Source organism: Mauremys reevesii, linkage group 3 (genome assembly GCF_016161935.1).
Source record: "Mauremys reevesii isolate NIE-2019 linkage group 3, ASM1616193v1, whole genome shotgun sequence".
Lineage (NCBI taxonomy): Eukaryota > Metazoa > Chordata > Testudines > Geoemydidae > Mauremys > Mauremys reevesii.
In genome coordinates, this window is record NC_052625.1 from 151185467 (window position 1) to 151203917 (window position 18451).

At 44.0% G+C, this 18451-nt stretch overlaps 1 protein-coding gene across 1 annotated transcript in view; it reads left to right on the top strand.

Moving 5' to 3' along the window:
- Positions 1-6182: 6182 nt before the first annotated feature.
- Positions 6183-18451, top strand: part of COL12A1 (collagen type XII alpha 1 chain) — a 135616-nt gene continuing 123347 nt past the window's right edge. The window contains 2 exon segments of the mRNA XM_039529916.1: positions 6183-6427; positions 9255-9362. Of these exon segments, the coding sequence (XP_039385850.1) occupies positions 9290-9362 (73 nt within the window). The 5' untranslated portion in view covers positions 6183-6427; positions 9255-9289.

Sequence of the window (18451 nt, forward strand, 5' to 3'; positions counted from 1 at the left end):
AGTGGTTACGGAGCATGAGGCCGATGGCAACTGGGATAGATTACAGCATGGATTTACGAAAGGTAGATCGTGCCAAACCAACCTGATCTCCTTCTTTGAGAAAGTAACAGATTTTTTAGACAAGGGAAATGCGGTGGATCTAATATATCTGGATTTCAGTAAGGCGTTTGATACGGTACCGCATGAAGAATTACTGGTTAAATTGGAAAAGATGGGGATCGAAATGAAAATCCAGAGGTGGATAAGGAGCTGGTTAAAGGGGAGACTGCAGAGGGTAGTATTGAAGGAGGAACTGTCCGGTTGGAGGGGGGTTACCAGTGGAGTTCCTCAAGGCTCGGTTTTGGGTCCGATTTTATTCAATCTATTTATTGCTGACCTGGGAACCAAGAGTAGGAGTGGGCTGATAAAGTTTGCGGATGACACCAAGTTGGGGGGTATTGCCAATTCGGAAGAGGATCGGGATATTCTCCAGGGAGATTTAGATGACCTTGTAAACTGGAGTATTTGTAACAGGATGAAATTCAATAGTGAGAAGTGTAAGGTTATGCATTTAGGGATGACTAACAAGAACTTTAGTTATAAGCTGGGGACGCACCAGTTGGAAGTAACGGAGGAGGAGAAGGACCTAGGAGTCCTGGTTGATCGTAGGATGACTATGAGTAGGCAATGTGATGTGGCCGTTAAAAAAGCTAATGCGTCTTGGGTTGCATTAGGCGTGGTATTTCTAGTAGGGATAAGGAGGTGCTAGTCCCGTTATATAAGGCGTTGGTGAGACCTCATTTGGAGTATTGTGTGCAGTTTTGGTCTCCCATGTTTAAGAAGGATGAATTCAAACTAGAACAGGTACAAAGAAGGGCCACTAGAATGATCCGAGGAATGGAAGGCCTTTCGTATGAAAGGAGACTTGAGGAGCTCGGTTTGTTTTCCTTAACCAAAAGAAGGATAAGAGGAGATATGATTACACTTTTTAAATATATCAGAGGGATAAATACCAGGGAAGGAGAGGAATTATTTCAGCTCAGTGCTAATGTGGACACGAGGACAAACGGATATAAATTGTCAGTCAGGAAATTCAGGCTTGAAATTAGACGAAGGTTTCTAACCATCAGGGGAGTGCAATACTGGAACAGCCTACCGAGGGAAACAGTGGGGGCGAAGGACCTCCATGACTTTAAGATTAAGCTAGATAAGTTTATGGAGGAGATGGTATGATAGGATAACGGGCTTAGTCAATAGGTCAATTAAGTGCCACACTGGTAAATAGTACAATGGGTCAATGGTATGTTATAACCTTTTTCCAGAGGGCTTGGCTGGAGAGTCTTGCCCGCATGCTCGGGGTTCAGCTGACCGCCATATTTGGGGTCGGGAAGGAATTTTCCTCCAGGGAAGATTGGCCTTGGCCCTGGAGGTTTTTCGCCTTCCTCCAAAGCATGGGGCAGGGGTCGCTTGCTAAGGAGTGGGTGGATCGGCTTATGTGGCCTGCATCTTGCAGGAGGTCAGACTAGATGATCATAATGGTCCCTTCTGATCTTGAATTCTATGATTCTATGATTCTATGAATTTTTGTTTCTAGATACAATCATTGATATTTCATTTTATCCAGCTTATTTTAATTATTCATGTATTGATTATCACAGATTTTTTGGCATCCTAACATCCAGAAGCACATTTCTGAACATTATGAAAGTCAGGGAAACATCTGAGATACACTCATTTATTTTTGTTTGGAAAAATATTGCAATGTAGTTAATGATGCCCCTCTTTCTGGAACAATCTTCCTGGGGGCATACTGAATTTAGGGAGATGTCTTTGTTACGTCAACCCAGTAAAATAATTCAAAATCCAAAACACACCACCATCAAATATTATTTCTTTAAAAAATTTGATTTTTTATAACAGAGATGGGTTTTTAAAAAAATGAACATCCTTCATACTGAAATGCTGAAAGGAAACTAAAATTGAAAATCTGGATTGGGGGTTAGCAGGTCAAGAGTATTTGATAATCCATCGGTGAGGGGGAGGTATAAGTTCTGGAAAGTGCATTTTAGCAATACCAGACAGTTGAATTTGTGGTATGTTCCTAAGAGTGGTTGACTCACTTCCAAAGTGTCTGGAAATATCAGTGCACGTCTTCTAAGATTTCTTTCTTTCTGAAAACTATTTATTAAGGTTAAATTGCAATAAAGTGTTAATGTACTACATTGTACATTAATTGTTCAGGATCAGGTTAATATTCAAAGACGTTGGCTAAAGATTCTGGCTTCCCAACTGGAGAGACCTCCTCTTCTGAGTATGCTAGAAAGGGGGACCAAATTTCTAAATGCCTATCCTCTTTTTGATGTTTTTTCTTTCTTTTTAAACAGTCTGGGTCTATTGAAGTCAATGGGACTACTGCAGGAGTAAGGACAGCAGCCCATCAAACTTAAGATATTTTTGGATAAGGTCATTCCGATCAAACCTGCCCTTTAAAGTCTTAATTGCAGCTGAGTGCAAATAAAATTACATTTTCAGGTTTTCGGGGGAAATTAAATGGAACAGAAGTGAGTTTAAACAAATACAATGGTTCAAATTGTGCAGAGTTGTACTTCAATTAAAGGGGGCTACATAGAATGTATATCAGAGCAGACTTTGACCCCATTATTATTTAGTCCCATTGACTCACATGACATTCACCTGCCATCACTCTGACTGCTTTGTGTGAAATTAATCTCTATACAGAAGGCCAGCAGGAGTCCTATGCACCACTTAAGTACCACCTAAATCCTCATAGTAGGGCTTAAATGGTACATAAATGGTACACAAGTCTTGTGCTGGGTTCTGTGTTGGAGTGAATTTTACCCTTTGCTTGTATGTCCCGTTCCTTTCACCACCTTTCTTCTTTTTAGATTCTAAGCTCTTTGGAACAGGGATCATTCCTTTGTGTATGTCTGCAGCATGGGCTGGTACTGGAGCCTGACGGTGAATGTAGTGGGTCTCTGGGCACTACTGCAATATAAATATATAAACTGAAAGACAGTAGTTTCTGTTTTCTTGCTCCTCTTTCATTATGGTGAATCATGTAGATTATTATCTGAGTTTAAAAAGAATTAAATAAATTCATGGAGGATAGTTCCATCAAATGGTTATTAGCCAAGATGGTCAGAGAGACAATCCCATGCTCTGGGTGTCCCTAAACGTCGGACTGCCAGATGCTAGCAAGGGACAATAGGGGATGGATCACTTGATAATTGCCCTGTTCTGTTCATTCCCTTTGAAGCATCTGGAATTCGCCACGGTTGGAAGACAGGCTACTGGGCTAGCAGGAAAATTGGTCTGACCTAGTATGGCCGTTCTTATTGTTGTCCTTCTTGACCATTGTGTTTACTTTTGTAAATAATTCACAACATTTATTGCCATTTTTAAGTAGAAGCGTTTCCTTCCTCTTCACATTAGCTGATGGATGGCACTTGTCTCCTAACAAGTCCTGGTTTAAATCCACCGCTAGATTGCGCTGTTGGACAATAAATGATAGGACTAATTTCCCCCCTCCTACTCTAATTCCTTTGTGGGAGCTGCCACAGAGAACGCTTATAGAGGGAGGGGAAAACCTTCAAACATAGAGCGAGCGAGAGAAATCCAGTCCCTAGTCCGAGTATCTTCCATGGATGCAGCAGCGCTGGAACCTGGCGCTCCTGTTCATAGCTCGGGGAGAAAAGGCAGAGTGCTGGGGATGGGGCATCCAGGCGTAATGTCTCTGCAACTGCAACACTGCTGCAGTGGCTACACCAAAGGGGTGGGGGGCAGCTTGTGTGGCTGCGTGTCTGTGGCTGGTTTGGATGTCACTTCAGGCTGCATTTTGAGAGGCAAACGCACAGCTTGTGTGTGCTTGGCCTTTGTGCGTGTGTTCCTAATTTACAAATACTTGCTAGGGATGGGGAAAGATTGGCGCACAGCCGTAACCATGAAGTCCCCACTTTAATGTAAAGGGGAGGGGGAAGCCTCCTGCAAGTGTAACCTTCTGTAATAAATGTTTACGATTTCCTGCACACATGGTGGTAAATGGCATCTAAAGGCTGAACACTGAAAAGCTTTGAAGTCATGCCGAGCACCAAATGTAGCCTGCAAAAACAAATCCCCTCGCACTGATGGGAGTGCACGGGCGCAGAAAACCCTTGTTCCGTGCGACTAACACACAGACAGCGGCTCTGCCCCGACGCGTTAGAGGGCAGGGCTGTAAAGAATCACCTTCTTTTACGTGTCCTGCAGTTCTACCTTTCAAAGCGGGCGGTGTCAGTGCCCGGAGGGGTTTCCTGGTGTTTGGCAGGCTGCCTTGGATGGGTGAGCGCAGGTATGAATCAGGCTGCTTCTGGGGTGGAGGAAGGCGAGAGCTGTGGGTCAGTGTCTGCAAATGCACACGGGGATGTGCAGGAGCGCGCCCGGCTGTCTGATTTCGGCAGGAGCGTGTCTATGGTTGACGCTGGGAATGTCTGCGTGTGGCTGGGTGTCTCCAGGCGGTGGGAGAGCCGGAGTCACTCTGTATTGCTACGTTTTCTCTGCACAGCGTTTGCCTTGTGAGCCCCGTGTACAGACGAGGGAGGTGTACAGACATGAGCTCTGTCATGGCTAGAGAGAGAGAGAGAGAGAGAGAGAGAGAGAGTGTGTGTGTGTGTGTGTGTTTCGGGGCGTTTGTGTGGCCTGTGTGTGTATTTCTGTGTAAGGACCTGTCTCTGATTTAGACCGTATATACCGGTTCCTGAAGCTGAAATTGTATGTTGGTCTTACCCTGCCACTGGCTGAGCAAACTAAATACATCCGGATATTTTAATTACAATCACCCAGCTCCCTGATCCGAGCTCTGTTTAGGTTTCTACACACAGGAAACACTTTCGCAAGGTACCCGATAACGGAACCGTTTATTTCAGGGAGATGCAATGATCAACATATTATTGCTGTTGCAAAGCTTACAGTCGCTGGGCCCTAGTGGTATCATCAGTGGGCAGACACAGGTAGCGATGGGCTGACCGAGTTCCGAATCTCTGTGCCATGGTGTCTGCGCCCACCCCCCAGCTATTCCCCTACAACTTTCCCCTCGCCTGGGGCTAGTGGCAGACATTTAGGCTGGATAATAAGTGAAGGGGTCGAAAGCGGAGGTGGCAGGGCTGGGTATGCGGGCCGGTGGCGGGGGGAAATAGGGAGGTTGGATTGGGAAGACGTATCCTTTCATTTAGGTTCAGTTCGTTCTCTCTTATTCTTTCCTCCCCCCAACAATGGACCCTCCATGTCCCCTTTCCATCTAGTTAGATTCTGTCAGCTCGAGCCTCTCTTGTGTGTTGTGCTTACAACAATCCATCTCTGCAGCAGGAGTGACTAATCTAGCACACATGCTGGTAGCCAGGGCGCTTCTTCAAAGTGTTCCACCTCCTCTTTCTTGGCACACGGCACGTTTGACTTTCCTTTGATCGGGTTGATCATCTAGCGCCCTCTCGCTGCGCGCCCGGCTCGCCTCTGCCAAGCCCTAGCGGGCATGTGCTTTTATTGTGTTTAAGGTGCAGATTGCGACAACCATCGCTAGCGCCACGCTTTCTATTCAACTGAGGGGTGGTGGTTGTTGTTTTCGTCTCTGCAAATGGTTTCAATCACTGGCAGTATCGTAAAACCACCAATTCAGGAAAAGGACCCACCTGAAACAGACAGTTAGTTACTGGAGACCTCCTAACCTATTTCAATCTGCGCCCTGGGCCGGGCAGCGATCCCCCTCCGGCTGCCCAGAATCGGTGTCCCGCCACCTAACGCAGGTCGATTAAGGTTTTTTTCCTCCTTTCCCCTCTTCCCATTGTTCCCCAGTTTGAAAAATCGTCCTCGCCTCTGCCAGGGAAACCTGATCCGGCTGCAGCTTGGCTCCCAAGCGGAGGAGACAGCGATCCGTCTGGCCTTGGCACGCCGGCCCCTGCCCCCTTCCCCCGCCAGGGCACTGCTGCTGCGGCGCTCGCCCTCCTCATGCCTTAGGAATGTTGCGAAGTATGCGCAAGTTTCCAGCAGTAGATCCCCTTTCTTGCTGGAGGAGAGAGGCGCGCATATATCATCCGGTGGCAGCTGTCCACCTTCCCTGCCGTTTCGTAACCGCTTACGAGAGTAAATTGCGAGTTGGGAACAGCCCTCTCTTAAGGAGCAGATTGGGGAGAGGCTCTTCCCACTCGGAGAAGGCAAGTCTTCCCAAGCGCACCCCTCACGTTGGGAGCTACAGCAACCCAGGCGTCTTGGTCATTGCCGCTGCTTCTGCTCCTCCTCCTCTGCTCCTGCTACTTGCTGTTCCCTCCACAAGGTGCCCAGGAGCTCATCCCTTTCCTCCTCCCTTCCTCCTCTCTCCAGGTCCTACCGCTGGGGCTGCAGGCGCTGCCGTAGGAGCTCCCCCACCACCGACCCCGCTACCAGGCGGCTACCACTAAAGGTCTGTGTGCGCGCAGAGGAGAGGGAATCCCCTTCCCTCCTCTCTTCGGAGTCCTGTTGCCTTTCTGTGCCGTTCACACACGCGCGCTTCTGATTGATGCACAGACAGCTAATGGCACAGGACTGAAGAGGGACTAGAACGGGGTGTCGCGTGTGTATGTGTGTGTTTTACAACCTAGGAGTCCGGCTTAGAAGTGAAATTGAAGTGGGGGGGGGGCGAGGAGGCGATCGATGAACTGGGGAGCCTTCTCGCCTGTGGTTACCGGAGCTGAGAAATGCCTCTGTAAGGGGAAACACCTATCATTGTTAGCGGATTGTAGCCGATTCTGCTGGAGAGCTGCTGTTTCCTTTAGCCCTCGGGAAGCGTGGCAAAATGTTCGTAGTTTTCCCCACTGAATGGGTGATGCTCGCTGTTTTGGGGAGCTGTACAGAAAAGTGAAGATTTTGTAGCAAATCGCATTAAATGGTACATTTGGAGATGCCGCTCCGCGACTGACTGTACATATATTAGATAGATAGATGATAGATGATGCCCATTTAAAAACAGGTTGGATAGCATCACTTGGTTGTTGCGTCTAATATGAAATTAGTTTATAATTTCAATGTGGGTTGCTCACGTGAAATCAGCTGTTTAACGCACTAAAAGACTATTCTGAATAGCTTTGATGACTAATTAAAGATATGTTAGCGCTGCCTTCATTTGGCGGAATCTTTCTCTCTCTCTCGCCCCTGGTGTGTGCAGCCCCTTGTAAGTAGCTTCTCCGTGTTTCCAGTCTTGAACTGTCTGACAGTTAATTGTGTGGGGAAGTGACAAAAGTTGCTGATTGCATAGGCTTGGAATGACTTTTTGCTGGTCTTCGGGGTGGAGTTGGTATAACGTCGAGATCAAACTGATCCTGGTGCAAGGTCTGTGGCAGCTTTTGAAGTTATTGTCTGAGATCAAAGCTAAGAATTCGGTCCTGGTCCAAAGATAATCTGTTTTTATTTCAGTACAGTAAGCGAAAGGAGCATTCCTCCCCCACCTAAAGGCGGCTCAAGACATTTACGTTTGAAAGCAGAAAGTTGAATGAAGTGTTGCTAGGCAATCAAATAAATGTTTTGGCAAAAAAATTAAAAGTTTTATTTTTGGGAAAATCTACCAGGAATGCCAGTCTGGCAACAGCAGCAAAGCACATGTCTGGCCGAACTGGTTCAGTTTTTCTCCTGCTCAAAAGATGGCACTCTAAGCCCAGACAAAACTTCGCGGACAAAAGTCCTTTTAACGTTTTGTTTAAAAGGCTTTTAAGACCGTTACCAAATGCTCTTTAGCGGATGTGCTGCAAGAATTGTCCGTCCCCACGCAGAACAGTGGAATGCGTTTGAAGTTATCAATATACTTTAATCATCCGTATGTCAGTGCTGGGGACTCGAATTTTAGGCACAAGCCTATCTCCAAATATGGGCGATAGACTCTGAAACAGGCTTTTGTTCTCGACTTTCTCCCAGGTCCAAGTAATTTTTTGTGGTGTCAGGCAATTAAGCGAAGCAATTTAATATACGGCAGCATGGTATGCTTTTAAGTTCAGTGCCAGTAGCTGAGCAGGGTAGTGTTGGATCTTGTCAGCGTTTTACACCAATGAAATATGTCTTGTCTTTGGTCCGCCAGACAGCACAGAACTACTTTTCCTCTGAGCTCTTTCTGTGGGCTATTAGCCTAATGATGTATGCGTTTTCCTTCTTTCTTTCGTTTTTCTCCTCCTGGCACCTTCTTGATTAAATATATTGCTTAATTGCTTGTGGATTTCTCGCTCAGACGACCTTATTGTGGTCTCTGTAGCATTTATTCATAAACACACACAACTCCCCATTTATATAAAGCTCAGAAATGTCCGTGTGGTATGTATCCCCTCCCACCCCAGGAGAATAAGGGCCTAACATTTCAGCCAAACTCCTATTCGCTCCTATGGGGGTTTTGTCTTCGTAATGACTGTTGGTTCTGACCCAAAACGTGTAGCCCTGAGCAAACACGGTTATAAATGTACAGCTGCTTGTAATTGGGAATGACTAAAAATCTTTCTAATTCCTAAATATGGTTCTAGACAATCTGCAGCGATGGCATGGTTCGTTCTCTTGTCTTCTTTTATCAAGCGGTGTAAAGCGATTTCCCCTCAGATTGTGTAAACGAATTATCAGATGTTAAAACATCAGGGTTTAGGCGGTCGTGTCGGGTTTCAGTTGTGTGTTACATACACTTCTGTATAATCTATTGCAGACCTTAAAGAAAGGAAGACTTGCATATTTGTAGGCAGAAAAAAAAAGTTTTATTACAATTTCCAAACTACCTCAAGACCATTAAAATACTGTTAACTAAGTACTTCAGCAGTTATGAAAAAGGAGCCGAGTAAAATACCCAGCCGAAAGAGATATTTAGTGGATTCAAGGCAAAAATGACCTCTGAATTAGCAATGCTCACACTAGAGGATGAAGTCATGAATCTCAGTCTAAGTTTTGCATATCTAGGAGCAGGAATCTTTTCGCCACTTCCTGATCAAATTAACTCGAATTCAATGCCACGATTGAATTTTTGTCTGATTAACATGATCAGAAGGGCCCAGTAACAAAAGGCACATTATTGGGAGGCTAGACTCTCCAGCTAGTAAGGCAGATCTGTCAAGTTTGGGTGGCTTCCAAGTCTAGAGGCTGTAACCTGGTCCCCTGGGTGGGGGCTGGGGATAAGGGGGTGAGGGAACACAGTGGTTTCTGCGGCTCTTCTTTTCATGTTTTCTGAATACACCCACCACATCCTCTAACCCGTACTTATTATTTCTCTCTCTTTTTAATCATCACAGATCCATTCATGTTGTTGTGATCCCAAAGGGCAGACATGAAGATCAGGCTGTCTTCAGCAATTGCTGCTCTATGCGCAGCTCTCCTCCTGTCTTCGACAGAGGCTGAAGGTAAATCATTCCCTCCCAGGGCTCCTTGCAGTGATGGTGCAGAATTAAAAAAAGCAACCCCCCCCAACTTTCTTGCTCTCCGTTCTCAGTGCAGTTACTCCACTTACTCTTCTCTCTCTCCTTCAGAGAAACGCCTCTTCTTCCTTGTCCCTCTGGTCCAGCTCCTTCTGTGTGTTGTTAATTTCACTTAGCAGATCGTCTCTCTCTCTCTCGCTCTCTCTCTGGTGTGCTGTCCACACTGAGGGCCCTGCAGCCCTGGGAAAGCCAGGGCTAGGCTGGGAGTGCGGCGCGGTGCTCTCCCTGCCCCCCAGGCTGAGTGCACAGGGCTCAGGGAGAAGGCTCCTGTGCAAACACGAAAGCTCAGATTAAAGCTGAGGAGCCCCGGAGCGCTGGCACACGCCCTCCTGCCTGGTACTCACTCTGCTTTGTGTGTGAAGTCAGAACTGTCTCAGAAGCCCTTGCCAATAAACACCTCCAACAGCGCGTGGCTCTCCGCCTCTCTGTGTTGCGATCGGGAGCGGCTCTTCCCCACCAGGGAGTCACGGGGAGCGGGGAAGGGCATTCGCTGCCCGCTGCTTCTGGCAGCTCCCAGGGGAGGCTCAGTCTCCTTCGCTCCGAACAGGGAGCGCTCCCCCGGCCGGGCTCGGCTCCCAGCCAGCAGCCGGGCTGCTGAGCTCCCCCGACCGCCTGGGAGACTCCCTCGGCAGCTCCTTCCCCCCCTAGCCCGGAGCTGGCTGGCAGCGGCCTCTGGCCCGGGTCCGTGCAAGGCTGCGGCCCCCCGGAAGGCATTGCACAGGCGCTGGGGCGTGCTAGCCCGGGACAGTGCCCGAGGCCCCTAGGGATACAGCCCCCGCCGCGCCCCGGGAATCCCCAAGCCTGCCGCGCGGGCTGCCCTACCCCGCCCCGGTGTGAGCTCGGAGCGCTGGGCTTGGAGCTCCTGCTCCCTTCGCAGGACGCAAGAGGGGCCGCCGGGGCCCTACTCTCCCTGCTGCAGGGGGTCCAGGGCCTTCAGCCAAGCTCCTGCTCGGCTCTCGCGGGGATCTGGCGCCGTCTTTCCCACCAGCGGGCTTGGGACCTGGGCCAGATCTCGCAGGAGAAGCCGGTCCCAAGCGGCCCAAGGCTGCTCCTGCCTCCAGCTGAAGGAATGAAGAAAAGGGAGGGAAGCCCCCACCCCAGCCTGGGCAGCGCTACCCAATCAGTGCCGCTTAAAACCACCCTGCTCCCAGGGGGCATTTGCCTCTCGATGGGCAAGTAGGAGGGGGACGGTGAGCTGGATGTGGTTTGTTAACTGTCCATGGGAAAGCTGCCGCTAGCTGACTCCCCTGATCCGCGATGCCTAGGTGGACCTCTGAGGCCAGAAATCCTGTCTGGGTAATAGGATGAACCAAAACTATCCTCCAAACTTTTTTAAAAGGTTCAGATCCCAGGTGTGGAGCTCAGGGTTGTTCCCTGGTTCTGTAAGGGGCTGAACCACAGCCCAAATCTGAACACACCTTGCAGAGTTTGTATCCAGATCTGAACTCCATGGGTCCAGCCTATGGCTAATAATAATAATTAATAACAATAATTAATCATTAATAATTAATGAAAAAACAATCTCAGTGAAACCCTAATGTAATTTGCCCTCCAGAAGCAGCAGTGCTGTTGGTAGGGCCCTACCAAATTCATGTCCATTTTTGGTCAATGTCACCATCAGAGGATTAAAAAAATCCTAAATTTCATGGTTTCAGCTATTTAAATCTGAAAATTCATGGTGTTTTAACGGTAGGGGGCTTGACCTAAATCTGAAGGCAGCAGTGCAGAAGTAAGGGAGGCATTTTATGGTATTGCCACCCTTACTCCTGTGCTGCTGCTGGAGGGAGGCTGCCTTCAGAGCTGGGCACCTGGCCAGCAGCTGCTGCTCTCTGGCGTCCTACCTCTGAAGGCAGTACAGAAGTAAGCGTGGCAATACTGCAATCCCACTACAATAACATTGCAACACCCTCCCCCCCCACTCCCATGATCCTCTTTTGGGTCAGGACCCCCAATTTGAGAAACACTGGTCTCCCGTGTGAAATCTGTGTAGTACAGTGGTTCTCAGGCTATTGTACTGGTGACCCCTCTCACATAGCAAGCCTCTGAGCATGACCCCCCTTATAAATTAAAAACACTTGTTTATATATTTAACACCATTATAAATGCTGGAGGCAAAGCGGGGTTTCGGGTGGAGGCTGACAGCTTGCAACCCCTCATGTAAGAACATTTTGACCCCCTGAGGGGTCCCGACCCCTGGTGTAGTATAAAGTAAAAGTACACAAAAGACCAGCTTTCACAGGGGAGATCAGATTTCATGATCCGTTTTTCACGGCTGTGAATTTGGTAGGGCCCTAGCCTGTGATCAGACAGGCACAAAGCAGATCGGCTTGCTGAAAAGTATGACAATATTATCAACATCTGGTTCCGCTGAAAACGAATGCGATCGTTGCCTCTGGCTTCTAGCCACACTCTTGTTGGCTGAAGAACCAATGGACGTCATTTAAAATCATTTCAGAGTTTGCATTTGGCGTGCAGGAGCGCTGTGCGAGAGAAAGCAGAAAGAGTATAGAGCTGGTATGGAGGGGGGATGAATATATGTATTTAAAACTTAACAAAAGGGCAAGATCCTACCACCTTCACTCATGTTGAATCGTTCCCTGCTGCTTAGATAGCTTTGGTGATTTCAGTGATGTCACTTCTGGAGTAAGATACTATCTATTATGAGTCAGTGTGTCTAAGTTGGACCTTGACCAACTAAGTATTGGGATAACTATCGTGATTGACTGAGTATTGCTGCTGAAAGTTACCAAATGATATTTTTGTGGAGTACAGAAGTATTTAGTTATAGTGAAACTAGATCAGGAGTCGGCAACCTTTCAGAAGTGCTGTGCTGAGTCTTCATTTATTCACTCTAATTTAAGGTTTTGCATGCCAGTAATGCATTTTAACATTTTTAGAAGGTCTCTTTCTCTAAGTCTATAATATATAACTAAACTATTGTTGAATGTAAAGTAAATAAGATTTTTTAAATGTTTAAGAAGCTTCATTTAAAATTAAATTAAAATGCAGAGACCCCCAGACCAGTGGCCAGGACCCAGGCACTGTGAGTGCCACTGAAAATCAGCTCAGTTGCCAGAGATTGCCTACCCCTGAACTAGATGCATGTTCAGTCCTTTCATCAAAGTTGATATAGTTCTCATTTCAAAAGCCCTGTGAAACAATATTAAGCAAAAAAGGACTTGGGCCTGATCCTGTATAGTGCTGAGTGCTGACTGAATGGCTCAACACAGTTCATGAGGCACTCAGCATTTTGCAAACCCAACCTTTACTCTGTATTCAGAGATTTTTGTTAAATAAAATGTATCTAAATATCAGGGGCACATCTGATGGTTTTTTGCATATGCTTGTTCCATTAGCAGTGCCAATTCCTGAAATATTTATGCTCATGTCCTTGCTCATACCAGACAGGTTCTGTTTTCTTTTCTTGGCTGCAGTAACTAGCTGGAAACATTCCTAATAGGAAGCAAGTTTGCTTCTGTGAGTTGTCTCTAGGGAAGGGCAAACTTTGTCATAGCCTAGGAGTTCTTGAAATGCTAAAACATACATTAAAATAAACAGGACAAATTTTTGTCACTGTGAGAAAAATTATATAAGGACGTCTGCAAAGTCAGAAGAATAAAAAAATGTTGAGAATTGTGGGAGTGGGAAGTGGAGTGGGAGCCGTAAATAGGAATGCAAAAACTTAAGATTACATCAGGATATATTCTAGTGAGAAAAGGGGTTTCGGTGGTTTTTTTTTTTGGAGCATTTATAGTTGGCCTTATCCAGTGTTTTTCATCTGTACAGTCTCAGTTGCCCTCCTACATTATTTTAATTTTGTGCCTCAATTTTGCATCATCTTTTGAAGGACATATTGGATCTTGTTTGTCTTGGTTTTACTTTCATTTCTTCATTTAATCTGTCTGCTGAACTATAGCTATCATATGCACATTTCTTCATTTGGTTTGACTCCTCCAACATTCACATCATATTGCCTCTCAGTCCTATTCTGAGTAGGACAGTTCCCAGTTTTTGGCTTCTACCCTGAGCAGGTGCCATAGAAATTTTTGCTTCAGTTCCTGTCCATATCCATTAGGCTAGTGCAGTTGTGCATTTGATACTTCTTTAGCTGACAGAAGGTTCCTTTCTCTTCCTGTTCATTACTGTTCCTCCTATGGCTTCCATAGGTAGCAAAGTTTCCTCCCGTGCTGAAATTTCAAGCTTTGTATCTCTCAGGCGTATGTGGCACCTGCTGAAGCAGAGGAAGAATGGCAAGTTGGCACTGAAGAGCAGGGCCAGATCCAGCTTTTTTGCCACCCCAAGCGGCGCAGTGGGAAAAAAAAAAAAAGATAAAGCCATGATCAGCGGCACTTCAACGGCAGCTCTACTGTGCCCCTTCATTCTTTGGCAGCAATTCAGCGGTGGGTCCTTTGCTCCGAGGGCCTGAGGGACCCACCGCCGAATTGCCACCGAAGACCCGGATGTACCGCCCCTTTCCATTGGCTGCCCCAAGCACCTGCTTCCTTTGCTGGTGCCTGGAGGTGGCCCAGCTGAAGGGGAAAAGGTTGAGCGTCTCTGTTACTCTGCCCCCCTGCCTCTGTTTTTGAGCCTTCCTTCCTCTCCACTGAATAGCTCCACTGTTTGTCTGCTGCTGCTTATAGTATCCCAAACCCTGCACAGTGAAATGGACCTATTCTTATCCATTTCATGGATACCTTTCGGGGTTCTGAATAACAGGAATACTCTGCTACAGTTTGGAAAGCGGTGAGCATTAGCAAAGGCACTGGAATGCGCTGCAGACTTAGGAAGACGGCACTGTTGTGGTTTATATTCAGTTCACTCTGGAAATTTATCTTCATACCAGAAGTGGTAGAAACATAGTATTTTTAAAAATAAACTTCTTAGAAGTTGATGACACCTCAGTGTGAAAGCTATTCATTCATCCTTAGCAAGTGAGCAATTGGATTTTTCAAGATCTGCATTTTATGGATCTCTATTCTCTATAATAAAATTCTATTTATCATCCATTTAGCTACCTTTTTTCTGACATATTGTATTTTCTACTCTCTGCTTTGATTTCTGGTTTATTATGCTAGACCTCATTCACTACCTAATGTTTTTTCCCTACTTCTCTAGTTCAGCATTTGTGATATTCTATAGTACTTGTCATCAATGTCTTATGACAACATCCTCCTTTTTTTTACCTCCTCACATTATTTTTCTTCATCTGGGACCATGAAGAATAGGAGGAAGTCAGTATCTTTTAGAGAAAAATATAAATGTTTTACTTTTTTAGCCATGGATGGGCAAAATACTTTAAGGTATGAATAGCCTTGTAGTTACAGTCTCAGTATACTGCCTTGTTTCATGTCATAGCTTATGTATTATGTTATATTTCTCATACAGGGGAGATGTTCAAAAGGGAGTTACAGAGTAGCAGCCGTGTTAGTCTGTATCCGTAAAAAGAAGTCACCCAACTGTCATTGACTTTCAAGATCACCTTTGTGAATCACCTTTAAAATCCTTCCCACAGTATCTTAACGAATAATGCCTTATATTATTGGCAATATTAAACATTTGAAGATTGTGACATTTCAGCATTTCAGAAGGTGGTAGATTAGATTTAAATTCCAGAAAAGCCTGTTTTTTCCTGGGAAGGTGGGAGAGCATAATTGTGCTAAGTCATACACTACCTCTGGATAGTTGCGGGGCCTAAGAGAAAAAGGAATGTCTGTAGGAAAACATCTCTCCAGGAAATACAATATGGAGAGTGAAAAATAATATGCAGCCACTGCTGTTAAGAGACTAAGGAAGTTTTATATGTAATGGAGTATACATTTAATAAAGGGAGAGGAATGAATGGTGATAAGCAAGGGCATATGGAGCCTTTCAGCTCTATGTCATCTATTCAAATTCTGATCAGGTTGGTAGTGACTTACCTTTTGATGGCTTGTTACCTTTTGATGGCTGTTGCTTGTCTTCTGACAAGTGAATTGGTGATCTCACACAAATTTCTAGTGACCATCTCACAAAACCACTGAGTACTCAAGGTGATAGTACAATTTAAATTTTTAAAGTGACTGTAACTCCTTATTTTTCTCATTGATTGTAGCAAAGTTTGTATCTATATATCTATAGCTACATAATTCATATTCTGCCAAGTCTACACACACACACACACACACGTGTATATATACAGACTTGGCAGAATTTGATGTTTTTAAAAATAATTTCAATGGATAATATTTATGTTTATTTTTAATACTTTTTCTGATTATTATCATTTAAATTTGAAAGTTTTGGGAGGTTGGGCAATTGAAGGGGTCAGGCAATAATTATTTAATGACAGTAGATGCTGAGATTGATAAAGTTAAAGCTTTATAACCATTGAAACACAAATTGTCAACATCACATGTAAAAATATACAAAGTAAATATCCTTAAATCCAACTCTAATAAGTCCTCAAACAGTATTTTTCTTACTTTGCCTATCTGTAAATTTAGATGATCGATGAAAATATTTTTCATCATTTTGTGTGTATGGTGAAATTGACATTTATCAACATTTATTGATAAAAGTCTAATCCTTTGAAGCCTATGTATATATGTACATACATATATATATATATATATATATACACACACAAACACAGAGAACTCTGTGTATATTCAAAAATATTTTTTATTATATATATTTTAAAATGTGAAATATTAACAAAGTATACTTCACATAAGTTACATTTTTACTCAAAATGTAAGAAATATGTATAATTTATAAAAATATGAACACAGATGGCAACCTTGTGGTGTTGTGAGCAATACTGCATAACTGACGAGGTGAGAAGTTATGCTTTACTAAACAGTAGCTTTATTTTATTAAAATAAGAGGCTTATTTTTTCCTTCAGTGAGATCAGTAAATTTGACCTTAATGGGAACAGAGCTGGGTTCAGTGTCTGGTTAGTTGCATAAAAACAAATCCATGCCATATATAAAAGAAAAGAAAAGAATAACTGATGAATAAACATGAATATTGGGTCCTGTCCATCCTTCACAGAACTCACTTCAGTAGGAGCAAGATTAGACGTATTGTTTGACTGCTGCTGCAATGCTACCCAGTAGGAGAAATTATATACCATGCTATTTTATGTGCCCCACAAAAATGGTCGTGGTTACTTTAATTTCTCAGTGATGAGGTAGGAATTTTTAGTTAACGGATAGTTAGATGCTGCAGGAAGCAGCTTCTAGAGTATGATAATTTTACTATAGGTCAAGTTATGGATCTAAATTATTTGACAGTGTTCTTTTAAGTAATTTTTTCCTCTCTCATTAGATATTCATTGGGAACCTCTAGCAGCTACCTTGTACAATCTGTGAAATGCCATTGGCTTTTATTTTATATTGGGTTTGTACTATCTGCTAAGCAATACAAACCAATATAATGTATACATAACATGGGGAAAAAACACTATATTTTTAGTCTTAGAAAATATTCTGATATATACAATATAAATAGTGGTATGAATTAGATATATCATGACTGGACATGCATTTTTTTGGATATATAACATAGGTTATATAATAAAGAAATTTATCTTACGATAGTTCTAGAACTGACTGAAACATATATGAACACATGAAATATTGGCTTCTAAAAATGGCTTATTGTAAGTTGTTTGTTTAATTCATTGGTGCCTCCTCATTGCCCCCAAGCCCTGGTGGAATTAGTGAATTGTGTGCAGGCCCCCTCAGAGGTCAAGAGAGGCCCAGGCCACTTCCAGCTTTTGAGGCCCCCTAGCCATAATAAAAATAAAAAATGATGACTCATGAAAACAAAATAAGGCACCAAAAAAAGAGTGAGACATAATTTGAATCTTTTTTATTTAACAAATGCTTTTCTAGCTGTTTTCTGTGCAAATGCACTAATTATTGAGGAAAAATCTAGCTGTCGTGCAATGTCACAGTTGATATTAAGCATGGTGAGCCCATTCAAACGCTCTTGTCCCATAGTTGAACGGTAATAGTTCTTTACCTGCTTCAGCGTGTTGAAGGTCCGTTCATTTGAAGCCACTGATGCAGGCAAACTGACAAAAATACGCAATATTTATGAACATTTTAAACTCTTTAATATGACAAAATCTATATCAGTTAACAAAAAAATTGTCTTTTACCAAATTACGTCTCTTATTTGCTTAGATTTGCAGCTCTACGCTGAGAGAGTGTGTCACATTTTGGTCCGATAGGGATGCGCATAAAACCAAGTTGTAAACTTATCAAATGCCAAAAAATTAACAAGTGTCTAAATTTGAGGCCCCCTTTGAGCTTGAGGGGCCTCAAATTTAGACACTTGTTAATTTTTCCGATTTTGCCGATCAAATGATTGGCCCTGATTGTGTGGTGGATTGAGACCAGTTTGTGGCCATTTAGCTGCAAGTTCCGTGATTTATAGACATTTATATTGTTTTAAATGAGTTCTATATCATTAGTACTACACAAACAATGCAATTTTTCTCTCATTAAGCAACTATACAATCTTATCAAGAATTACTAGTTTTTGGGTTACTAGGCAAATATATCTTATTATTCTCCTTTCCCATATTTGCTGGAATATTATGGCATCACCATATATTAAGGTCCTGATCCTGTACCTCTGAAATCAATGGAAGCATTGCCATTGATAGCACAGGATCAGGCAGTAAATGCCTAGTCTCTGTCTTGCAGAGACTTACACACAGGTAACTTTATTTGCATGAGAAATCTTGATGAGGGCTACTCACATGTTATATGCATACATAGGTCTTTGTAGGATCAGGGCTTTAGGGGCCCAGTTCCTTGGGCCTAGCATAGGCAAAACTCCCATTGCGTTCAGTGGACATTTTGTCTATTAAAGTACTGCAGGATTGAGCCCATATAACAAGTATATGATTTTGTCATGGTGAGCCAGGCAATATGAATAATAACGTGAAATAGCAGTTGTCTCATTTATTTTTGATTAACAGAATGAGATTTTTGCCACAGAAATCTTTTACGATGCTTCA